The sequence below is a fragment of the Acipenser ruthenus genome, chromosome 21 (genome assembly GCF_902713425.1).
Source record: "Acipenser ruthenus chromosome 21, fAciRut3.2 maternal haplotype, whole genome shotgun sequence".
NCBI classification, from domain to species: Eukaryota; Metazoa; Chordata; class Actinopteri; order Acipenseriformes; family Acipenseridae; genus Acipenser; species Acipenser ruthenus.
The window spans coordinates 2724531-2750955 of record NC_081209.1 but is presented as its reverse complement, the minus strand read 5'-3'; the positions used below and the strand labels follow the sequence as shown (position 1 = coordinate 2750955).

Sequence of the window (26425 nt, the reverse complement as noted above, 5' to 3'; positions counted from 1 at the left end):
ACCAGACACCACGTCTCAGTGTTAACCAGCAGCACCCCCAAACACCAGACACCACGTATCAGTGTTACCAGACACAGACACCCTCTCCTGTCACCCCTCACCTGTCCCCCTTGCCAGCGAGTGCCAGCCTCTCAAAGTGCAGGTGCAGTTTCTGAACTCCGGGTGCCTCCAGACTCCAGCTGCAGTTCAGGTTGTTGCTGTAGTTCCCGGGGTGATTCGGGGACAGGACCCTGCCGATGGAGGCATTGCGCACAGTGCCCCCGCACAGAGCTGAGAGAGAGGACAGGGGAGAGGGGAGAGGGGACAGAGAAGCACATTGTAAGCCAAATGTTCCCTTCTGGATGACCGCTGCAATGATCTAATGTGATACACAAGCTAGTCACAGTGTTCCTTCTTTCAATATCTATATTCTTCAGCTAAAAGCCCAGGATGTGTTAGTATTGGGCTGTGACTTACTGCAATAAACATGTGATAGATATAAACCCATGCACAACGTCCCCTAACGAGCACGATGAGCGTTATCAGGTTGGAGGAAACACAACATGTGATTAAAAACAGCGACTTCACAGTCTTCACTGCACACTACTGACAATATCAATCCTGTACATTTAGTGAATGCAATGGGAGTTTTAAAAAAAAAAAAAAGTGAAAAGACACAGGACTGCAAGTCCCATCATGCAGTGTGCTGTGAGTTGAGTTTAAAAAGAAAAGCCTGATGGCATGCAGGACTACAAATACCATGTTGCACTCACCCTTGCAGCTGGGCACCTTGCTGCTCCAGTGTGGCCGGGAGTCGTTAAGGCAGGAGAGCGTGCCCTCGCCCTGCAGCTGGTAGCCCAGGTGACAGTGGAAGTGTGCCGTGCCCCCGGGGTGCAGATCCATCACAGCAACCTCGCCGTAGTGAGGCCGTCGGGGCAGTGCGCAGCTCAGCAAGAAGACTGGGAGACAGAGAGAGGGATTAGCAACACTAATAAACCCTGTGCTGTATGCTGGCAGTGCTGTGCTGTGCTGCTGTGCTGTGCTGCTGTGCTGTGCTGTGCTGTGCTGTGCTGCTGTGCTGTTGTGCTGTCCTGTGCTGCTGTGCTGTGCTGTGCTGCTGTGCTGTGCTGTGCTGTGCTGTGCTGTGCTGTGCTGCTGTGCTGTGCTGTGCTGTGCTGCTGTGCTGTTGTGCTGTCCTGTGCTGCTGTGCTGTGCTGTGCTGTGCTGTGCTGTGCTGTGCTGCTGTGCTGCTGTGCTGTGCTGTGCTGTGCTGTGCTGTGCTGCTGTGCTGTTGTGCTGTCCTGTGCTGCTGTGCTGTGCTGCTGTGCTGTGCTGTGCTGTGCTGTGCTGTGCTGCTGTGCTGTGCTGTGCTGTGCTGTGCTGCTGTGCTGTGCTGTGCTGTGCTGTGCTGTGCTGTGCTGTGCTGCTGTGCTGTTGTGCTGTCCTGTGCTGCGCTGTGCTGCGTTGTGCTGTGTTGTGCTGCTGTGCTGCTGCGCTGTGCTGAGCTGTACCTACTCTGGTAGTGCAGTTGAAAGGTGCCCATTCCTCCCTCCAGAAAGGTGCGGAAGAACACAGAGATGGTATTGGTGGGACTGCGGATCACCTGACCCTCAACCAGTAGTGTCTCATTGGCCAGTTCAAGCAGAGCTCCACCCTCATCCACTCCCCTGATAGACAGCTGCTCCCCTTCAGAGAGGTTCACACTCTTCACCTGCAGGGGGAGACAAGCACACACTGACAGCGTTACTGCACTGCCTCACACACTTACACTGTCGAACAGTGCAGTGCAAACAGGCAGCACCAGGGGGCAACATTATCACACTACCAAGCCAGCTCAGCAATATAAGGACTGTTATTTAGGACAATTTTTAAATGTTAAACCAAGAATTTCCGCTAGGGACTGCTTAACAAATTAAAATCCTTTTAGTAATTTTAGACAGAATTCTTAGGGTTAATAATAATATGACTGCTTCCAGTATTACTACTACACTAATACTAACACTAAGATTACTACTTATACAAATACTACTACAGTTAAACTATTAATAATAATAATAATAATAATAATAATAATAATAATAATAATAATAATAATAATAATACTGTAAACCGAAGCAGGGAGAGGAGAAGTGTGAAATCCTCATTCTCTTTGCTGTGTTTACATTTATACTTGATCAGATAATTACCACTCCAATTAGAAAGACAGATGCAGGATAAACACGAGACCCAATTAAGAGCTGATTAAAAGGGTTGCTAGGATACAAATTGACAGAAAGTGTGAAATCAGCTTTTAGCATCTTTACAGACGCAGTGTTCTGTCACACTCAGTCAACTGCTTCAGAATAGTGTGGTGTAGTGTAGTACAGCATAGCCTAGTGGAGTATAAAGCACTGGAGTATAGTGTAGTATAGGGGGAGGGACTGTGCGATATTGAATATAGTGAATACAGAGGAGGAGGAGCACTGATATTGAATATAGTGAATACAGAGGAGGAGGGGCACTGATATTGAATATAGTGAATACAGAGGAGGAGGGGCACTGATATTGAATATAGTGAATACAGAGGAGGAGGAGCACTGATATTGAATATAGTGAATACAGAGGAGGAGGAGCACTGATATTGAATATAGTGAATACAGAGGAGGAGGGGCACTGATATTGAATATAGTGAATACAGCGTCTATGAGGATATAGATCTCTAAAGGGCTCACATCAGCTGGTCTAACAGGCTGCGCTTGGAACCAGACTTGTTCACCATGGCAACACACGCTTTCTGACTGCTCACAGATATCTTTAAAGGAATTCTATCAGGGTGACGAGACCACAGGAGATCTTGTTTGGGCTCCGTGCTTCACAAGATTGATTAAAATAGAAAAACAGACCTTCCTCTGAACTAACTCGCTGCATTTCCCAAAACCCTCTAAATCTTTAATTCCAAGTGAGATGTAAGAACAGGGACTGGACATCTCCCCCCCCCCCCCCCCCCCCCCCACTCCTCTCTCTCTCTCTCTCTCTCTCTCTCTCTCTCTCTCTCTCTCTCTCTCTCCCTCTCTCTCTCTCCCTCTCTCCCCTGTCTCTCCCCCCCCTCTCTCTCACTGCAGTCAGACTCTTCACAGTGCTGTGGAATTGCATTGTAATGTGCTGGCAGGTGAAACAGAGTGGTCACTTCACCACAGCCTTGCAGAAGCGTCCTGCAGCTGTTCCAAAGCGTCCCATTGCCGTGGTTAATGTGAGGGTGCCGTGCTGTTGTTCGTACCTGCAGCTCGAGCCCGTATCCAGTGTACACCTCCACGTTGTAGGTGCACTCCAGGTATGCATACAGCGGCAGGGGGGGGTAGTCAGTGGAGTCGATGTAGCCTTCGGGATCGGAGAAGTTCACACTGCAGGCCACTGCCAGACACACACACAGACAAGGAGGGAGAGACACGGCTGTTACAAGACAATGGTCTTGTGCATGGAGATGACAGACAGACAGACAGACAGACAGTTACCTGGCGTGTTCTCTGTTGAGATGACAGTGGTGATGATGATGGTGGAGGTGTTGCTCTCCTCCTCCTCCTCCACTCCCTTCGTCACGGCTGTGCTGTTCAGTGGCAGACCCCAGGAGGGTGCTGCACTGCTTGGCTGGGGCGGATTGGTGTGCAGGGTGGGGGGGTCAGGGGGGGAGGTGTAGGGGCTGATCTGAAGTGAGGGGGAGGAGAGGGTAGGACTGGGAGGGTTCCCACTGGTGGGCTTGGCCTCCGTCGTCATGGCGATGGTGTCCCCCAGGAGGCGGGGCCTGTGCGTGGCGGGGGGGTTGGTGGGCGGAGGCAGGGAGGCGGGGGGAGGGTGTGAGGGGAGGGGCTCCAGGGAGGGGCGGGGCAGGGGTACTGTGGTGGTCTGGAGCCGGAGCCTCTTGCGGGCCGCGTTGATCTGTTTCTGGGAGAGGGGTTTCCGCCAGCTCGCTCCCCCTGGGAGGAGCACCGACTCCAGCAGCTCCTGCCTGCGGGACAGGGCCCCCCCGCCACTGGCCAGCGCGCTGCGGAGTGTCTCTGCAGCCCCCCCGGCTGGAGGCCCCCTCGAAGGCACAGGGCCCCCTTCCAACTCTCCAGCTGGAAAGACAAGAGAGAGAGTCTTCATCTATAGCATGCAGGGGTAGCTCAAGAGAGAGAGTCTTCATCTATAGCATGCAGGGGTAGCTCAAGAGAGAGAGTCTTCATCTATAGCATGCAGGGGTATCTCAAGAGAGAGAGTCTTCATCTATAGCATGCAGGGGTATCTCAAGAGAGAGAGTCTTCATCTATAGCATGCAGGGGTAGCTCAAGAGAGAGAGAGTCTTCATCTATAGCATGCAGGGGTATCTCAAGAGAGAGAGTCTTCATCTATAGCATGCAGGGGTAGCTCAAGAGAGAGAGAGTCTTCATCTGTAGCATGCAGGGGTAGCTCAAGAGAGAGAGTCTTCATCTATAGCATGCAGGGGTAGCTCAAGAGAGAGAGTCTTCATCTATAGCATGCAGGGGTAGCTCAAGTAAAGCCTTTTTTACTAGAATGTTATTGAAAATGTTATCATTTAAATTGAATATATATAATATATATATAAAGAGAAGCTTGGCTCTGCGTCCGCTAACATGTCCTGTCTATAGGAATGCAATGCTGTTCTGCTTCAGTGAGCTGGGTGCTTGAGTCTAATAAATGACTGCTGTCAGCTGCAGCCTGACATAGAATTCTGAATTAGAATGTAGAATCTTCGAGGCCTCACATTTATACAGTGCAGTAGAGTACTGGAAACATCAGTCCAGCACAGAGAACTCAGGGAATCTGCAAGCCAGTTCATTAAATTGATGCTGTTTCAATTTGCACATCCCGGCACTGATTTATGACCGCACGCAATGTACAACCTCTTAGAAGGTTCAAGGGTTGACAGAGAGACAGAGGGGCAGCGAGACAGGGAGAAAGGAGAGTGCTGGCACCAAAAAAAGAGTCATTAAACTGAAACACGGTCGTGTGGGATTGCATAATGTAGTGATCTTTCTTTAGAGCCACAGCAATCGATTAAGAATGGAATAAACATGCACACACAAGCACATGCACAAATCATTTGTCTTCTGAGCCTGCGTGCTTAATTCAATTTAAACACAATCTCTGTGTGCTGATTCAGACCTCCTGCTAACACAGCAGGGTGGTGAGTTCATTCCAGCAGCATTGAGCGATCGGTCTCAGCTCAGCACTCTGCACCAACTAGACAGAAGCCCAGTCTGAGCTGACCTGCAGTGGCTCCCTGTTTCTCAGAGAACTGGGAGGGAGATTCGGAGATTCTGAACCACGCTGCCTCTCTCCCAGTCCCTCAGCTCACCCCTAAACCTAACTGTACCAGTCTCCCAGTCCTGAGACACACCACGCTGCCTCTCTCCCAGTCCCTCAGCTCACCCCTAAACCTAACTGTACCAGTCTCCCAGTCCTGAGACACAGCACGCTGCCTCTCTCCCAGTCCCTCAGCTCACCCCTAAACCTAACTGCACCAGTCTCCCAGTCCTGAGACACACCACGCTGCCTCTCTCCCAGTCCCTCAGCTTACCCCTAAACCTAACTGTACCAGTCTCCCAGTCCTGAGGCACAGCACGCTGCCTCTCTCCCAGTCCCTCAGCTCACCCCTAAACCTAACTGTACCAGTCTCCCAGTCCTGAGACACACCACGCTGCCTCTCTCCCAGTCCCTCAGCTTACCCCTAAACCTAACTGTACCAGTCTCCCAGTCCTGAGGCACAGCACGCTGCCTCTCTCCCAGTCCCTCAGCTCACCCCTAAGCCTAACTGTATCAGTCTCCCAGTCCTGCGCTCTAAAAACAGGCGTTGCAATATTGCTGTCATCATGTAAAGAATCACTCCCAGTCCCTGAGCTCCCCCACTGCCCTAGTTAATGCAGCAGTGCCTATTCCAGAGAGCCTCTGATTAGCGCGCTGCCCTCAGTCCCACGCATTCGGCATGATATAATGAGCAGGATCCTGAAGTGAGGGGGATATTAAATGACAGTTTTTAATGAGAAATGGAGATCCGAGCTTTACAAGCCCCACAGACAGGATTAGGTATTAACAGGGTTATGCTTTTATTTTTCCTGCTCAGTAATACACCCAGCAGAATGCACAGGCTAAACACACAGCTTCAGATCACATTTCCACCTCATTACTGAGCTCCCCACTCTGTGCAAGCCCAGTTTGCATAAATACACAAGAAGAGGTAAAGGCATTTGGACTCAACAAGACTGCTTTGCATTTGTTTGCTGTTCCTTTTCAGCATTATCAAGCCATGGACATTCTGTCTTCCAAGCTGTCTTTAATCTTCACCGGTGAATGCAGATTTCTGTAATGTATTTGCACTTTCATGGTGCTCCTAATCAACACATTTCAGCCTGTAGGAAGACTAACTGTCGACTCTGGAGAGCCAGGCTGAGTCGCGCTATTAAAATGCAGCTTTAGAGAAAACATTGTATTTGTTTCTCAACATCATTTTTATAAAAACTTGCATACTTTTGGCAACTGATCTTCAGCAGCAATGCAACAATTCTGCTGTAAGCAATAGTAGCACAAGACTAGCTGCACTGCTAGGAGCCATTGGTAGATCTTTCTTATTTTAACATGGCAGGTGTGTCCAAATAATAAAAGTACTGTGCTACATCCTTATCATCGTCAGGTCCTGCTGGGGTCTGCTAATTGTTCTGCTGGGATCTCCACTGGGAGACGCACTGGGAATGCAATGACTCCCCAGCCTGCTGCTCAACAAAACCTCCAAATATTTTCACACAATCATTTCGCTGCAGGAGCAGGTGAAGACCCTTTCATAGTTAACTGGAACCGAAATGCAATAGAATGGCCAGGTGAAGCATTGCAAAATATACGAGTATTGTGAAGCGCAGTGAATGCACAGCGTGGGAGAAGCACCGGCCGTGCAGAATTACAAAGGGGAAAGAGAGAGGGAGAGAGCCTGTTCTGCAGCAGCTGTTTCTGGGAGGCGAGGGGACGCTGTGCGGCTCTGATCAGCAGCACATGGAAATCCCTTCACCACAGCGCAGAGCAGCTCAAGAATCAAAGAGCCTGCTAATGAGGGCTCCCCATCCTGATCCTAATCCAAACACTGCCAGACACTCGTCTCCCCACCACCAGCTCTGCATTCTGCCCCGCTTCATTAAAGAACATAGAATCACAGCTCTGGGAGTTCACAGCGCTGGAGAGCTGAGAGTGGAGTGCTTACACTAATGCTCGTCGTTAAGGTGCAGGGGAGTGACAGCGCTGGAGAGCTGAGAGTGTTTAGTCTAGTGCTCATTGTTAAGGTGCAGAATGACAGTACTGTTTCAGTGCTTATTAAGTAGGGAGGGTATTATAAAGCAGCACAGTGCATCCTGATATCCCTTCTGTTGGGATCTCTAAGCCATATGCTGCTGGTTGAGCCAATCCTATTAAACAACATTACCATACCCTGCTGTTTTCACACTCTTCACTGTAACGCTAGCAATGCTGCTGCAGCTGAGACAGCCTGCACCCCTCTCTCTCTCATTAGCTTCACTCTCCACTGGGGTCATTGTATTTTGTAGTTCATTTTTCTTGCTTCCCTCTCAGCCTCTCAGGGGTGTGAGAGTGGTATGTGAACCACCTGGAGCTGCATCTCACAGCAGCTCACAGCACCTACACTAGCACTGCCAGGTCTCTCCAGTCTCCCTGCTGAAGCTACAGTAGCCAGCTTTAGCAGCTCTGCTGCCCCGATCCCCCTCCTCCCTCCTCATATCTCTGGCTGCTGATCAGTGGAACGGGTTGCCTGGTGTAATTAAAGCTTCAAGCAGCTCCTGGCTGTTGCAAGCCAAGCTGCATGGCATCCTGACAGAAATATGAAATGTAATCTCGATGAGCTCATGATCTGAATGTCTAAGAAATGGATGCACTGTTCTCATATTTGTCAGGATTATGGAGTGCGGAAGAAGCCACACAATCCTAGAGTCAGGGAGCCAGGAGTCTGGAGTTAGGGAGTCAGGAGTCAGGGAGTCAGGGAGTCAGGAGTCAGGAGTCAGGAGTCAGGAATCAGGGAGTCAGGGAGTCAGGGAGTCAGGAGTCAGGGAGCCAGGAGTCAGGTCAGGAGTCAGGGAGTCAGGAGTCAGGAGTCAGGGAGTCAGGAGTCAGGGAGTCAGGGAGTCAGGAATCAGGAGTCAGGGAGTCAGGGAGTCAGGAGTCAGGGAGTCAGGAGTCAGGGAGTCAGGGAGTCAGGAGTCAGGAGTCAGGGAGTCAGGGAGTCAGGGAGTCAGGAGTCAGGAGTCTGGGAGTCAGGGAGTCAGGAGTCAGGAGTCTGGGAGTCAGGGAGTCAGGGAGTCAGGAGTCGGGGTCAGGGAGTCAGGGAGTCAGGAGTCATGGAGTCAGGGAGTCAGGGAGTCAGGGAGTCAGGAGTCAGGGAGTCAGGGAGTCAGGGAGTCAGGAGTCAGGGAGTCAGGGAGTCAGGGAGTCAGGGAGTCAGGAGTCAGGAGTCTGGGAGTCAGGGAGTCAGGAGTCAGGGAGTCAGGGAGTCAGGAGTCAGGGTCAGGGAGTCAGGGAGTCAGGAGTCATGGAGTCAGGGAGTCAGGGAGTCAGGAGTCAGGGAGTCAGGAGTCATGGAGTCAGGGAGTCAGGAGTCATGGAGTCAGGGAGTCAGAGAGTCAGGGAGTCAGGAGTCAGGGAGTCAGGGAGTCAGGGAGTCAGGAGTAAGGGAGTCAGGGAGTCAGGGAGTCAGGGAGTCAGGAGTCAGGAGTCTGGGAGTCAGGGAGTCAGGGAGTCAGGAGTCAGGGAGTCAGGAGTCGGGGTCAGGGAGTCAGGGAGTCAGGAGTCATGGAGTCGGGGAGTCAGGGAGTCAGGAGTCAGGGAGTCAGGGAGTCAGGGAGTCAGGGAGTCAGGAGTCAGGGAGTCAGGGAGTCAGGAGTCAGGAGTCAGGGAGTCAGGGAGTCAGGGAGTCAGGAGTCAGGAGTCTGGGAGTCAGGGAGTCAGGAGTCAGGAGTCTGGGAGTCAGGGAGTCAGGAGTCAGGAGTCTGGGAGTCAGGGAGTCAGGGAGTCAGGAGTCGGGGAGTCAGGAGTCAGGAGTCTGGGAGTCAGGGAGTCAGGGAGTCAGGAGTCAGGGTCAGGGAGTCAGGGAGTCAGGAGTCATGGAGTCAGGGAGTCAGGGAGTCAGGGAGTCAGGGAGTCAGGGAGTCAGGGAGTTATTATCTTTGTGGGGACATTTTCTAAAATTTTGTCCATACATTGATAGTAATACCTGCCCACACACACACACACACACACACACAGACACACACACACTCTTTCTCAAGCCTGTAGCATTTTCTATTAGCCCCGGGCAGAAAGGAGATTGTACAAACATGAAGCAATCAAAGACTTCACAGATCCTTGTATGAATTTCCGTCACACCTTACAATGCTCACAATGGGCGACTGATCAGACATTGCAGCTGGACACAGTGATGTGCATTCAGAGCCCAAACCACTACAACATGAGCCAGCCTGCTGTAATAAGCAGTGTTTGCAAAGAGAAGCCTGGCTGGGGTTCATGCATACAGGAGCTCAGCTCACTCTGTAGAGAGTCTGCAGGGTCCCTCAATCACACCAGAGGAGCACAGAGCCCACAGCACCTCGCCGGGCAGGCTGCCCATTCTTTTTAATGCACGGAGAGGCTCAAGGAGTCATCACTTTCCAAGTGAATATATTTTTTAAATTGCTGACTGTGGCTCAGTGGCTGTGCTGTCAGAGTTTTCTGTTTGCTGTGTGTAAGGAATATACAGTAAAACATTGAATCCCTGGAATAATCCAATCCACCAGGAGCGAGAACTGTGGATTAAAGCAGCACTCCAAGCCCCTTAAAACCCTTCTAATGGAACTAACAGAACTAACGGAAGTAATGGAACCAAAATAAAAAGAACTAGAACTGGAACTAACAGAACTAAGGGAAGTAATGGAACCAAAATAAAAAGAACTAGAACTGGAACTAAAATGATGGTTTCAGCAGGGTGTGATGTCATAGAGTTTAAATGTTGATTCTGTGCATGCACTGATGTTGTTGTTATAGAAATCGGAACACCACTTATTAAAATGTAGGCTACTGGAATGTTTCTCTGAATTAGCTCTTGGATTGCCATAGCCCACGCTGCCTCCCTCCCAGTCCTGCAGCTCTAAACACCAGGACACCCTGCCTCCCTCCCAGCGTCTCAGCTCAAAACACTAGGACACCCTGCCTCCCTCCCAGCCTCTCAGCTTTAAACACTAGGACACCCTGCCTCCCTCCCAGCCTCTCAACTCTAGCCAGTAAACCAAACAGCTCCGTTCTAGATGCAGAGCTATGAAATAAAAGCTTGAATCAAATAAAAAGTACTTTGTCGTTTGCTTGTCCTCCGTATAATGAGGCCATTACCAGGCAGCAACACGCAGCTTATCATCAGAGAAAGGCTGTCTCGTTCTCCTTCAGGTCGGAGGCAGAGCTGCCTGCTGGCGCTTGGCAGTCCTCCAGCGTTGGCTTGTTCCTCTTACTGAAGGACACAGAGAGACAACGCTGCTCACTCCAGAACATCACCGCCCGCTGTGTGGGTGTAAATAACAGTCAGGAAAACAATTCCCGAGTGCGGGAGCGTGTTCCGGGTCAGCGCCTGCCTCCCGTGTCCTGATGGAGAGGGGGGGCTCACTGACACCTCGCTGTAATGAAGTTAGCCCGGACAGCGGCGACCTGCAGAGAGCCTGCAGATTGTTTCATTAAAATCCTGATTGGATTCTAGAATGAAGCTCTGCTCTGTGTCGCTCACTGGATCGCTGAGGACTGCCAAGCTCCAGCACTATAAGGACATGCACAGAGGACACGGGATGACAAACCAGCAGGGGCAGGCTGACTAACCGATGCATCCCCATCATCCTAAATCAATGCCTGTTATTATTATTCTTATTCTTATTATTCTTCTTCTTATTATTATTATTATTATTATTATTATTATTATTATTATTCTTATTATTATTATTATTATTATTATTATTAATATTATTATTAATAAATGATCTTTTTGCAACATTGCTTTAACTGCAGCTCTCTATGTAATTCTGAGACAGGAGTACCTCTGCAATGCCTGTCAGATGTGTGTAGAGAGATTACTGGATTCATTCATTCACTTATTCTGGAACACACACAGTTTCCGTTGCCACGGGTGATCTCTACGGTAACCCAGGTTCTGTTTGTCTCAAGAGTCAACAGCCATCAGACTCTGCCTATCTGACCCCATTGCTGAGATGTAGCGGTCTGACGCTGCCTGCAGGGGAAGACAATCTCCGAGCCATGCACCCTGAGAATGCTTCGTCACACGAGGCACATAAAACCAGATCGTGCCCACAAACCAGCCAAGAGGCGGGAGATCGGAAGTAGAGGTCGGGGCAGTGTCCCCCCACCCCTCATCAATGACCCCCCCCCCCCCCTGCATGCTTGAAACCTGCCTCCTGAGCCGCTGTGTAAATCACACTCATATCTACACAGCTCCGCGAGGACTCTGCTCCATGTAATTACTCCAGACAGACCCTGCTGGTTTGCAATACAGTTAAGAGTACCTGGCTGTGTTCTACTTAGCAGGTAATGGGTCAGCAAATTACAGCAAACAGAATGACTTTGAGCTGAATCACTTATTTGAATATGCTGCTGCTGCTGCTGCTGCTGCTTGTATAGAAGGCATGCTGTGAGCGCAGTGTGGCTGGCGGGTGGTTCAGTCCTGTGATTGGTTCTGGAGCTCACCACTTTACCCACAGCTTACCTGTAATAACCCCTATACCCTCTAGCTCTAATCTCCAGGCCACTGCCTCCCAGTCCCTCAGCTCTAACCACTAGACCACACTGCTTCACAATCTCTCAGCTCTAACCACTAGACCACACTGCCTCCCAGTCCCTCAGCTCTAACCACTAGACCACACTGCCTCCTAGTCTCTCAGCTCTAACCACTAGACCACACTGCCTCCCAGTCCCTCAGCTCTAACCACTAGACCACACTGCTTCACAATCTCTCAGTTCTAACTCACTAGAATACACTGTCTTAGAGTTAACATTATAGTGTGACAATTTAATGCTTTGCATAACTGTAGATTAATGTATTAGCAAAAGGCTTAATCTATTACAATCCATTTGTATGTGTGATTGATCAGTCTTTCATTTGATAACACAACAGTTTGACTGTTTAAGGAGACACAGCGCTGGCCCTGTGAAAAGAGATTTGATTGTGAGTTCCAGATGTGAATTTGAGTATCATCTCATCTCCTGACCCTGCCCTCCCTGCGCAGGTCTCCGGTGCATCACCAGGTGTAATCCTCTCAATGAGGTGCCAGCCTTGGGGTTGTTGTCTCCAAGGTATAATACTTTGCAGCTCTGCCACACAATTACACAGCAGCAGCCTGACTGCCAGCACTGCAGACTCACGAGCTTCCCTGGAGCATGCCCTCAAGTTACTGCAAAACACAAAACCACCGCAGAACAACAGCAAAAACCAATCCATATAGACTCTGCACAGGAGAGGCACAGGGGCTTTGTGAGAAAAAAATGTCACAGAACGCTACAAGACACCTGAATGTAACCAGCTGCTTCCCTGATTTCTCAAACTCGAAAACATTCTTCTGTTTTAGTTTTTTTTTGGTTTTTACCAAGATGAAGCTGCATTAAATTAACGGGAAGGCGCACAATGTTTTTATTTCTTCTGAAAAGGAGCCAGTCTGCAGGCCGTGAGATTCAGGCTGGGATACAGGAGCCCTGGGGAAAAGCATTAGCAAGCACACTGGAAATCAATTACTTTCATTTGAACAGTCTGCCACAGTCTATTACTGAGCTAAAAACAGCCACTCCGCTCCTCTGTAGCTCCTCCCTGAGCCTCTCGAAATAAAGGGACTGGCACTCGCTGCTCCATCGAGCTGGCTGCCCTGAACACCATGCTTCTACCATGCTTACAAAGAGTAAGCATGGTAGAAATCATAGTGTGCATAACTGCAAATGCACCGTGGCAGACTGTATTCAGGGTTAAGATGAGGTCCAGGGAGTTAGGTATAGTCGTGGCTTGTGATGCACCTTTGTGATGATCAGTGGAAGCATTGTATTGGTTCTCAGTATTCTGGTATGTTACTCATGTAACTCTCAGTGCATTCCTTTACTGGGTTGTGTCCTGTACTCATTTACTGTGTCATCTTTCAGAGGCAGCTTTAAGTGGAACAAGGAGCTGACGTTTTGGGATCAATCCATCGCCTCGGGTGTGTAATGTGTTCTGCAATAAAAAGTGTTCACAGCACATTCATTTTCCAGGCTGGCTGCTCTAAAAATGAACACGTTGCGTTAAGATAAATCCAGACTCTCAATGAGGAGCTCTGCTGGATGTATTTTAATGTGACTGAGTCAGAAAAACAGTGATGGGAGCTGACAGAAAGCAAAAAACATTACCGTTCTCTCAAGCAACTGGAACCCAAAGCCTCCACAATGCAGTCCAGTGCTCTAACCACCGGGCTACTTAAGCTTTTTTTTTCCTCGTTAATGCATTCTTCAGTGCTTGGAGTAACTAATAAAGCTGTATTTTAATTAAGAGACACACACACACAATATAAGTGATAGCGCCTGTGATAGCTGCAGCTGGAGTGAATTAGCGTCCCTGGACAGGGTGTGCAGTGTGGATTGGAGACAGAGGCTTGTGTCATTAATACCGTGGAGCTGCATCTCCTCAGAGACTCTGTTCTCGTGATAGGACAGCGTGCCGGTGACACGGCTGGTGCTTGCTTATTCTAAGCTTGAATTGTGACCTGGGGAGCAGCCTCAATGCACAGCGGCACTGATGCACAGCACACAGTGTGCACGCAGTATAGATTACTTCCAGGTCTCTGCAGAGTCTCTTTCTTGTCTACAGGGACCAGCACATTAATCCCAGGTGTGACACAAGTAATCGCTTTATTTTCCAGGCGCTTGTCATTGAACAGACACCGTCCATCCAGAGTCATTCATCTTTGTGATTTTTAATTGAACACCTATTTCCCCCCCGAAGATCACATTACAGTTTTAGTAACGCTTTAGCGAGTGGGACTCTGCACATTAGCACTTAAAAGAAATACAGAAACACTTTTTTTTTTCAGGCTCATTTGTCAAATGCGACAGGAACATCGTCTCGTTTTTTTTTAAAGCAACAGCTGCAGACTAGCTTAGCGTGTGTAAAGCATGTTCTAAATGTGATGAAAAAAAAACACACTGAAATGTGAAATTAGGGGTCACCAATGGGACGGTACTGGTGCGGCTGCTTTTTCAAGGTGCCTCTCAAATTCTCTTGAAGAAACCACAATCACATCTGCGCATTTCAAGCTGTTGAGAGCAGGTATCTGCTTCCTTCAGGTCCCAGAGACCGAGGCCTCGTTTACTTGAGTGTCCTGGCAAGATGACCAGAAACAGACAGCAGTCATTTCACATCATTGAAAACAAGAGTATCACTCTAAAAGACAGCATCATACGCTCAATGTGAGCTCAGACTCGTGGTATCCATCTTCACAAGATGACACTGTGGATGCCGTCCCATTGGGGGCCCCAGGCTGGCACAGGGGGGCCAATCACGATACACTCCAGAGAGCGGTACAGCCAAGCTTCCATTGTAATTCCCTGGAAACGCTTGACAGACTCCCCCCAAAAAACGAGCTCCTCTCATCTCCGCAGGGACGGAAATGAAGGTCGGATAAATCAGGAAGCTCTCCTTCAGACGTTTTCGAGAAACACAGAGGCATTAACGGCTTGTTTTTACTGCTTGGTGTACAACAATTAAACAATCCTAAATAAAAGAAGGAAAGCGAGTGTCTTGTAGTGTTGAATGTACAAGAGCAAACAATTCTGTTCTCCTCTTTCATGTCTTTGTAATTTCTTTCAGTGGGCAGAATTAAATTCTGCTTGAAGTGGTGTTGATTTCATTTTTCTAATGACTCGATAGGAAATAGAAAATAAACATGCTGGCTTAATTATTATTGTTTGTTTATTTAGCAGACGCCTTTATCCAAGGCGACTTACAGAGACTAGGGTGTGTGAACTATGCATCAGCTGCAGAGTCACTTACAACTACGTCTCACCCGAAAGACGGAGCACAAGGAGGTTAAGTGACTTGCTCAGGGTCACACAATGAGTCAGTGGCTGAGGTGGGATTTGAACCGGGGACCTCCTGGTTACATGTCCTTTTCTTTAACCACTGGACCACACAGCCTCACTAATTATAATGCAGTAAGATCTGAATACCATACCTGACTCGTGTGGTGAACCTTTCAGTTTGAAAACCCACATGTTATCAGAGAGTAGCTAACTGCACTGATTGTAATAAAATCAGGATTTACAGCAACCCCTTTTCTGCTGCATCCCTCCCTCTTGTGAGTCCCGCAGTCCGGAGCTCAGTGTTAGACATGGCCCCTATCAGACCCATCACATTGTCTACACGGCTAATGGATTGCCACGGTCTAATGGGCACCGGGTTCTGAAACACACTCTGTCCAAAGGCAAGCGCTTTTCATTAGACCGAACCATAACTCTCTCACTGCATTAGAGTTACATCACACGCAGCACAGCACCGCGTCCTTCGAGCAGAAAGCATTCACAGCACGGGCTCCAGAGTCACAGAAAACCCTGGACAACGGCGCAGTGCAGTGCAGTGCAGGGGTGTGATAAATGAAGGTCAGGTGCTATACCTGGTTCAGTCAGGGCTGGTATTGCTGTATTTTGTCTTCATGGTCGGGTGATTGAGCAGTGCTTCTGTTAGCTAGACCCTTCCTGTTTTGGGAGGCTTTTTGTTGCACGCTGTCACAATGCCGCTGCAGTTTGCCCTGCTTCTTGTCATCACCTAGTTGAGCTGTGTTAATGTGAAGCAGATGCCAGATGATAGTGCACAGCCAGTTTCCTCCTTAATCTGCTCTGACCCCAGGAGTTACCCGAGCAGTCATTCTTCTCATCTGAAGGGAATTTCTAAGCAGATGATATTCTGCCCACATTCAGCAGGCTGCAATGCAAGAATGCCAAGGCACAACAATTGGTATTAAATACCAAACAAACCTGCTTTGGTTGTAATCAGAGAATGTGTGTTTTTTAATGCGATGTGGAATCTCTCTCATGTGTGAATTAACTGGGGCTTCTGAAGTTATTTTTAACACACTGACTCTTCCCTCATATTCAATGCAATGATGCTGGTTCTCTCCTGCGTGAATTAACTCATCATTATAACAACGCCTTTCCACTGGAGATTTAATAAACCAGCTCTAGGTGCAGGACAAAGCAGGTCAACAATTCAGACCAGGTTAATTTAAACCCAGAATCAATCAATTAATCAAAATTCTCACACCCTGAGCTTTTCCTTCAAGTAAATAAATGACATATCTTGAGGTGTAATAAATGTGTGTGTGTGTGTGTGCGTGCGTGCGTGCGTGCGTGTGTGTGTGTGTGTATAACTGTACCAAGAGAATCTCGCTGAGATAAAACCAAAAAATGTGGAATTATGTAACCCTGGTGATGCTTGGCTCCTTATAGAACTAATTATATAGAACCTTCTGTTGTATATACTGGAGATGGCACAGAAATGCGTCTTTCGGCACACAGCTATCAGCTTTAACACTCACCTGCCAGGTGCGTTATAATTAGTCATGTAGTACTAATAGGCGCATATTAGATAAGAAGGGAGCAACAGAAAGGAGAGAAGAATGATACCAACTCGTTCTGTATCATTATCCGGGGATAATTACTGATCGTGCTGCATGGTAACGACAGCGCACGCTGTTACCCTTAGGAAATGTTATCACCACACAACACCGCATCGCAAGCGGCGCCGCGTTCATTCCGCAGGGCGGCTCTGTCGGAGTGTAAGCTGGGAACCTCATTAGGAGCTATTTCTTAATGGTGCAGCTAAACACGCCGTTCAAAACAAACACTATGCAGCCTACTATCAATAAACAGCTAGAATGTGAAGCCGAATATCCTAACAATGAAATCGTACATCTTGTACATTTTAAACGCGTCTTAGCGTGTTTATCTGAATTGTTTGAGAATATACAGCACTTCAGAAACACAAATAAAAACCAAAACAGACCGAATAAAGTTGTGTCACCAAAACGAAAGAACATTACAGTGTATAAAACAAAATACAAAACACGTGTTCAAAACCATTTGCTTAAGATTTGATTCTTAAACATTTTGGTTTACAGTGCGACGTGGATTTAAGTAAGAAATGCAACGTTTTAGATACACAGTACTGAAAATACTGCTGGCGTCATAATATTATTAATAATAATGCAAAGAAAAACGTTGATATTAGAGCCTCCGGATGGACTGTCCTTTGGGATTAGGGCAGGTGGGATCAGAACTCCGCTCGTCTCCCAATTCGTTGTGAACACGCGTCCATCTTCATTAAATCCAGTTTCGCTTAAATGCCCCCGCGATGCATAATCGCTGAAGCGGAAACACAGAGCGCGGTGCTGGGCGGAGCTCATTGAACTAGACCAGTTTTCTGGAATAGTAAAAACAGCTGCTATCTCACTATTTTTGAAAATAGAATTCTAATAGTTAAGCAGAAACGACCTGGCATTTCCTAGTTACATGTTTGTTTGTTTTTAATAAAATAAAATAGTTAATATTATTTTTGTAATTTGATATTTTTTTTATTTATTTCTTAGCAGACGCCCTTATCCAGGGCGACTTACAATTGTTACACGATTTCACATTATACAGATATCACATTATTTTTACATACAATTACCCATTTATACAGTTGGGTTTTTACTGGAGTAATCTAGGTAAAGTACCTTGCTCAAGGGTACAACAGCAGTGTCCCCCACTGGGGATTGAACCCACAACCCTCTGGTCAAGAGTCCAGAGCCCTAACCACTACTCCACACTGCTGCTTATTTACAGCTAAACATTGTATCGCATTAAACTGTAAAAGCGTGTAGAGCCCTAACCACTACTCCACACTACTGCTTATTTACAGCTAAACATTGTATCGCATTAAACTGTAAAAGCGTGTAGAGATGTAACACATTATTACACTGTGTATTTGGGTGAATGATTCGTTACACAATAACCATTTATCTTACCGAACAACCATTAGACCTGGCACGCCTTAGCTGCTGTTTGCGCTCTGGGGTTAGCTGCTTAAGTGACGGCTTTACACGCCAGGTCAAAGAAACCTGGTCTTACACAAGTTGCTTTTCTGATTATCCACTGTTGTGCATTGAGCTATGTTTAAATATATATTAAAAGAGACGGTTCCTGAGCCGCGGGTTGTCAAGTGTTCACTGCAGCGCGTCACTTGGCGCCGACAGACACGACTGTGGCCGAGCGAGGCAGGGAACTGTCCAGGCCGGAGGTGCTGAAACGAGATCTCCACTATAAACGGAACCCTTTCGGTGCCCAGTGTAATAGTTAAAAACACTGCCGTCAGTAAACACGACAGCGCGCTCTGGAGCCTTCTAAAACATGTTAGACCTGTGTCACTGCCAGCAAGCCAACATGAAAATCCAGGGACCAAGAATACACCAACTGTATATCAAACGATAAGAAACCCTGCTTTTCATTTTTACTTTGAGTCCCACAGACACTTATCAAGCTCCTCAGTGAAAGGGGCTTATTATACAGAGCTGTGTTTGTCGAAAGGCTATTATGGCACTCATGTCTCTCCAGAGACATTGTTTATTTCATTGCGACCCTTAAAGGATGACAGGCATATAAAACACAGCACCCCAGCCTTGCCTCGTAAAACAAACCCATTTACTGCGATCAGGATGAATCGCGATGCTTCCTTAGCGAACGTGACTGTATCTTTTGACGGTATCGTTTGCAATCTCGTGTTTCATCCTTGTGATACAGATAGAAAAATCAATGGCCTTGCTTTAGACACCAACAATCGGCACGCCTGGTTTTATCTGCACGTTTGTTTCCACCATGTTTAGGGTTTTGTTCAACCCGCGATATAGCTAAAGCTAAACAAGGATTTCAACTGGCGTAGAAAACACTGAACGCATCTATAGTAAGAATACTACAGTGCCACTGATGCCGCTGTTAATAATAATAATGACACGACACGCCTGGGACACCTCTGTGTCCTTTTCTAACACCCTCCTAGGAATACATCTCATGAAAACACGCCAGCTCGTCTCAGGGGGCTCCTTGCTTCTGTAATAAAATTATTTTTTAAATACAAAGTCTCCAGGCACAGCATTGGAATGCTCAAACTTCCCTCCGTCCTTGATAAAATGGAGCCAACATATAAAGAGAAAGAAAGGTCTCTGAGCCACGCAAACACCAAATGCATTCCCCCTGCATGTCATTTCAGCTATGGAACAGAAAAAAAGCACATGACAGACCGCATTGCATCTGTCCATGGAACTGGAAAACCAGGCCCCTGCTCTCATATCTTTTTTTTCTTATTTTATTTTAACTCCAAATGCACAACAAGTGAGCCCCTCAAAGGTGTCAGATTATTAACAAATGAACCGTTTCAATGTCATAACTCCCCCGTGACAGATCTGTGCAGCATCTACACAGTTTAACCTGCTGGTTGACATGGTCTGTAGCCTCCGCCGTAGGGCAAGTTTTTGTGAATAACCAGAGGATACACGCGCGCCCTGTGTTATTATTAACGCAATTCTGTTTGTGAGCTCCGAGGAGCGCTGCCTGTCATTCCGATGGCATTGTGACTCTCCCGAGCCGGTACATCTTCAAGGTCGCGTTTTAGAATCACACACACAAGACGACAAAGAAAGCAAACAGCTAAAGCATGTTAACATGGATGCAACGCGTATTTAATCGGGGCGAAGCACTTAAAAACGCTGCGACTGTATCTTTAAATCTTATGTTGCCGTGACCTATTTCAGTGTTTTTGTTTTGTTTGTTTGGGGGGGTGGGTCGATCTGCATTGCAAATGGATTTGCTGACACTAAACACACACATCATTAAAACAAATACATGCTATCTCTATACGTAATTACAAGCAGCCCTCAGCTGCGATCACTATTGATCCCCCACATGCCCCAATTAACCGAATAGCTAAAGAAAGCAGCCTCGCCAAGGGAGCGTATAGCATGAATCATTTGATTAAAGAAACACGCTGTGCTACAGCTCGGCGTTTCAGACGCTAACGCTCATTTGGTGTATACATACCAAATATCCCTCCGGAACTGTAAAGCAGGTGAAAATGTGTTTTAAAAGATAAAAGACTGACACGCATGCACATAGACAGCAGTAGAGCCTTTGTGACATGGTCAGGAGCGCTGAAGGAGAGTATACAGCCCCCCAAGTCCGAGATATAACCCCCCGGTTGTTGATAGGAGTGCAAGGTTGCGTGTTGCAGTGTGTGTCTGACAGGACAGCATTGCAAACGGGATCTCAATAGCGTGGTTCCCCGGGCGACAATCTGCACCTTTTATTTTTTAGCAATGAATAAGATTTTAACAGGTCCCTTAATGATCTCTTATCACCATAGATACAGCATGCAGCCTATATCATTAGACATTCATTAGACTGGTAATTGACAGTAGTGTCATAACACATGGGTAGCGTTAAATGTAATTCAACACTGTGTACCGTTGCTGGTGTTACATTTTTTTGACGAGAATTGAACTCTCTGTGACAGGTAAAGATACTGAGAGCTATCCTGTGCTTTTCTGTATTTTTTTTTTAATTGAAGCGATATGGAACCACACACCTGTGCGTGCTTTTCGGTGGCACATTGCCCAATGAAAATGAGGGATGCGACGGCCACGCTGAGAGATGAACTGCACACAATAGCTGGAAAAACCAGAAGCGCAGTCCGCCTGGTTAATACACACACACACACACACACACACACACACACACACACACACACACACACACACACACACACTGCAAGCAAAAAGCAAGTACATTCAAATAAATACATGCAAAAACGAAAGCACCGGACTCGATCTGTAAATGACTTTCTGCATGTGATTTGATAACAGACCCCAGCTAGCCAGCCTGAAAGAAGACCGTTCCCAGCAGTTAATTTTATTGACTCAAGTTCACAATATATGTGTGAGCGCAGAGACGGTCTCCGATCCCCCTCAAGCTTAAAAGCCAAGCGGTAACCCATAGCCCCGGATTATGATTCAGCATGGAAAGCGAGACCATCACAAAGCCAATTAGTAGGTATGTAATTACAAAGAAAACCAACAAGCATCGCTGTCCCACACGCGGTCAGGACACAGTCCGGAGTGTGTGGGTTTCTTGAAAGGCGTAGTGCTGCGGCAGTTGAATAATGCATGAAACACGAGCTTCACCAGGAGACGGTACACGTTGGTATTAGTCCTCTAAGCAACTTCAAACACAAGTCCTTTGCATTGGTCTCAGCCAGCCATGGGCTTTGTTCAGTACCGCTTACAGATACAGGCAGCGCAGTACAACATGTCCCACTCTACATTATTGGAATTTCAAGGACTCCCAGTAGAAAAAGGAAACTTTGAGAACCGATGGTAAGGGATTTACCATTGATTCCTCTTGGGAATGCAGACTCGACAGTAATGTTTTCCTGCACAGAAATGTATAGGGGACACATACAGGACCGTCCAGCAGTCCAGCACCTTAGTTACATTGTTAGACAGCAGCCAGCCCGCACTGTTGACGCGAGTAAACAGCGTCTCAACGCTACAGGACAGAACGCTTCTTACCTCCCAGTTGAGCCAGCCCGACTCCCCAGACCAGAAACGAGAGAGACAGGACCCTCCTCACACCGAATCTGTCAGAACCAGCCGACAGCATGGTCCAGTCCGCTCACTTCCCCCAGAACCGTGAACCACAAACCGGGAAAGTTTTCTGAGATAAAATCCCTTCTGCGGTTATTCCTCGGTGCTCATAAGAGTAGAGATAGCCACTCTTTGAGTTGTATTTCTCTGTAGTGTGTGCTGTCTCCGTGCCTGTAGTCTGAGGTCTCTGCAGTGTACGCTTTCTCAGTCTCTCTGTCTCTCGCTCGCTCGCTCGCTCTCACAATCTCTCTCTCTCTCTCTCTCTCTCTCTCTCTCTCTCTCTCTCTCTCTCTCTCTCTCTCTCTCTCTCTCTCTCTCTCTCTCTCTCTCTCGTCACAGCTATTGGAACTGCTCCGGGTAGACCCGAGTTTTCTCTTTCTGGGGTTAGGTCTGTTAAATGTTTTGACTATTGTATCAATCCGTATCTATGGGATGCCAGTGTTCAGCATCTGCATACAACACGTTTGTATGCAGATGCTGAAGTGTATATAGATCATCCACATACCATTCGGAAAGAACAGGCGGGGCTGCTGTCTCTCATCAAGCGATGGTCAGGTATACTCTCGGACACCCCCAACCTGCACATGTTGGAGGAACGTATACGGGTAGAACATGCATCTCGGGCGAGTAATGTTCTAATTATTATACTGGCAAGTTAAACACAGAAACAAAGCAAACCTGGCTGTCAATAATAATAATCATTATTATTATCATTATTAACATTGTTTAAAACACACTGTTCTGCCCGGGTTTTGTAGCGGGGTCTCTCAGGGATTGCTCAGCGAGGCTCAGCAAAGTGCAGACTCGCTGTAATTCGAGCGAGGACACCGCGCACCAGCCCCCAATCTGCAACAACACTGCCGGGAAGAAGCGATGCTTGAAAGCAACGCGTTTCCCAGGATTGCTGGCAGGCTCGTGCTGCACACACGCAGGATGCAGAGAGTGTGACCCGGTTTGTAGTTGTTGTTTCCACCAATGCACACATATACACTAGACTAGAGATGTAACAATCTGATATGAACAGAGTATTTCTTTATATTTATTTCTAAATCCCCACTGCTGCAGAGGTTGTGTGTTTGCTTGACCAGCTAGGTGAAATGTTTTTGTATCAAGCTTTTTAAAATCCGATTTGATTCTGTTGTTTGTACCCTTGCTGCAGTCTGTCCTTGACTTTGGGGAGGCTGGCAGGTGCAGCTCGGATTCTCTGTCCCAGGCAGAGCGCTGCGCCTCGAATGTTTTCTCTGACCATCTGCAGCTCCACGGGCACACAGACCTCCTCTCCTCACGACGGCTCGAGGTGATTACAAACGTGGACTCCATGTAAATCAAGGGCTGTCCAGCACAATCAAACACACAGTACAATACTGTCTTTACACGCACGCACACACACACACACACACACGCACGCACACACTGAAACACACACGCAAACATACACGCACGCACACACACGCACTGTAACACACACGCAAACATACACGCACGCACACACACATTCTACCAATTTGACAGCGGCGTCATTGTCGCAATGGCTGGAAGATCCTCTCATAACCCATTCCAGTTACAAGATTGATGGATGACTCCCATAAGTTTGGAAACACTTTTGTAATATGTTACATCGCGGAATTATACACGATGTGATAGAACCACATGAAATCCTCATGAATAAATTAAGAATGAAGATTAAACTATGATTTATCAAATCTTCAACATTTAATGAATACCAAGTAGCTCTCTCATTGGCAAACTACGAGAAATATCTTGGAAATGACTTATTTACAGTAATCACTAGTGTCCCCATCGGCTGATGGAACCGTTACAATGGACTGCATACATCTTCTGTGTGTGCGTCTCATAACCCCCCACATTTACATTGCGGTTGTTTATATGGAACCACTGGAGATTAAAGGGAAAGCAAAAAACCCGTTCAGGTCTAACGGCGTTGCTGCCTTGAATAGGAATCCTCTCATTCCTGGAGATGCGCCGGGAATGGAGACGTGACCTGACTGCACCATTCCAAAGGGTAATCCCTGAGCGCTTCAAATCCATTCCCTACTGCTCCTCGTTCTGCAGCGGTACAACACGTTTGTCAAGCGTTTAATAGAGATGTCCTTGCATACCGATAATAAACCCTCCCAATTAGATTACGCTTCGCAGAACGAATACAGCAGGTAGAAATGGTGTCGTGTGAAGCAAAGCGTTCAATAGCATGTCTCTGGAGTTACAAGACGGTTCTATCGCAGCTTCACTGCCTTCGAACCTGTCTGTCTGGCTGTACCAGGGCGCTGCAGTTTCAGAGTTTAGCTGCTGGTGTAGTTTAATGGATTGTGTGAGCTCTGTGGGTGGAAGGACACCCTGAATGATTTTTATTAGGCTTGCGTGGGGGGAAAAAAACAGCGACTGCAAACCTCAGTGTGAAAGCCAGCGGTGTGCTTTTAAAAGAAAACCAGGGTACAGACAACGCTCATTATACATCTGAACCGTGTGACTACTCCTGACGATGACAAGCCCCACTATTAATAAAAGCCAGGCTGGGTCCGAAGCTTTGGTGCTAAGGCAAACGCCCCTATTATTGAATCTCTGTTGTGAATAGCTGCTGTGAGGTGAAGTCTGGCTTGGAAAACGCAGACCACAGTGTCTCTCTGTCAGGAAAACAAACAGAACGCTTCTCCCGGAATGAAAGGGCTGGGAACAGTGCATTATTATCTTCTTATGTAGATGTCAATAGCACTAAAACAAGGCAACCGCGGAAGCATCTCTGCACAGAGCGCAGAACAGCACACAGAGCCTTCAAAGAGGTTGACCTTGTGCTTTGTGTGAATACCAGTTCCGAATGCAAAGTGAACACATGGCACATGGCCAACTAATACTGAACCCTGCGTTTGAATAGGTTCTTGCATGGTTACTTCTCATCGAGATTCACGGGACAGTTTACTTTCTATAATCTTTCTATTATTCGGTTTTGTTATGCGAAACATGTACCTGAAATGTTATCATTAAGATATCAGTTGGATGGCAAATGTTATATTATGTTGTGCAGCTCTGATTTCTGCTCTGTTTCATTTGCACAATTTAAAATGTGAAATGCACAACTGTGTCTGCAGCACACATTAAAAACAAAGGTGGGAAAGGAGCCCTGTGATTCTGCAATCATTTCCACAACTCGGATTGCTCTCCTTCCTTCTCAGGCAGTACTGGAATTAGATCTTATAGAGAGAAAGAGAGTGGGAGAGAGAGAGAGGACAGGGGGAATAAGAAATAGAGAGAGGGAGAGATAGAGAAATAGAAAGTAATGTGCTGATCATGCTCAGTGGAGAAGGCTATGCAGCGTACCATTCTCACCAGCTCACAACCATTCGATACAGCTATACAGCTAACCCTGCTCACTGTGACTGGAGTATACAGCTAACCCTGCTCACTGTGACTGGACTATACAGCTAACCCTGCTCACTGTGACTGGACTATACAGCTAACCCTGCTCACTGTGACTGGAGTATACAGCTAACCCTGCTCACTGTGACTGGAGTATACAGCTAACCCTGCTCACTGTGACTGGAGTATACAGCAAACCCTGCTCACTGTGACTGGACTATACAGCAAACCCTGCTCACTGTGACTGGAGTATACAGCTAACCCTGCTCACTGTGACTGGACTATACAGCAAACCCTGCTCACTGTGACTGGACTATACAGCTAACCCTGCTCACTGTGACTGGACTATACAGCAAACCCTGCTCACTGTGACTGGACTATACAGCTAACCCTGCTCACTGTGACTGGACTATACAGCTAACCCTGCTCACTGTGACTGGACTATACAGCAAACCCTGCTCACTGTGACTGGACTATACAGCTAACCCTGCTCACTGTGACTGGACTATACAGCTAACCCTGCTCACTGTGACTGGACTATACAGCAAACTCTGCTCACTGTGACTGGACTATACAGCTAACCCTGCTCACTGTGACTGGACTATACAGCTAACCCTGCTCACTGTGACATGCTCGCAAACTGAAATCAAGCACCTAAGCCACTGTGCCTGTCTGCAGGTGTGGTTCTAGAGCTATCACTGGAGAAAAGCACTCGAATTCTCAAGCACCAGATACAAAGGCAAAAAAAAAAAAAAAACCTCAGAGTTCCAACACCAGCATTCTAACAGCGCATAATACGGTACTTGCAACGCTCCACTTTCCAATCTCCGAAAGATCTGTGTTCTGCTTTGTGGAACTTCAAAGAGCTTTACAGGTGCTAATTCTACTCCAATTACAGCACACAGCCTGGTCGTTTGGTTGCAGCATACAAAACACTTAACAGATAAAGCCAATTTCCTGACAAAACGATATTCAATTAAACGGTCTGCTGTATTTAACATTTCCACATACTGCAGTGAGAGCGGCAATTTATTTGGCTAAAAATGCATGCATGTATGCGCAGAATGTAAATTAGCAAAGCTGATGCATCCCTAAGCTGGCGGGCAGATGTTTGTGGCTGCAGCCAAAAAAAAGGAATGAGGCTCCTGATTGGAGCCCTGATGTTAATGCGGTGTGTCATGTTTCCTCAGCGGCCAGGCTGATGTGAGCTCTGGCTCACTAAGGGGCTGCATATGGAGACTGACAGCCCAGGGACCCTGCTGACACGAGGCTGACATGAGGCTGACACCAAGCTGAAACCAGGCTGAAATCAGGCTGAAACCAGATTGAAACCAGACTGA

At 47.4% G+C, this 26425-nt stretch overlaps 1 protein-coding gene across 1 annotated transcript in view; it reads right to left on the bottom strand.

The window, feature by feature from the left end:
- The window catches only part of LOC117973278 (seizure 6-like protein), a 28626-nt gene extending 6665 nt beyond the window's left edge, over nucleotides 1–21961 (bottom strand). Inside the window, 6 exon segments of the mRNA XM_058994297.1 lie at nucleotides 102–270; nucleotides 753–938; nucleotides 1495–1690; nucleotides 3236–3369; nucleotides 3471–4070; nucleotides 21639–21961. Coding sequence (XP_058850280.1) covers nucleotides 102–270; nucleotides 753–938; nucleotides 1495–1690; nucleotides 3236–3369; nucleotides 3471–4070; nucleotides 21639–21729 — 1376 coding nt within the window. The 5' untranslated portion in view covers nucleotides 21730–21961.
- Between the last annotated feature and the right edge of the window lie 4464 nt (nucleotides 21962–26425).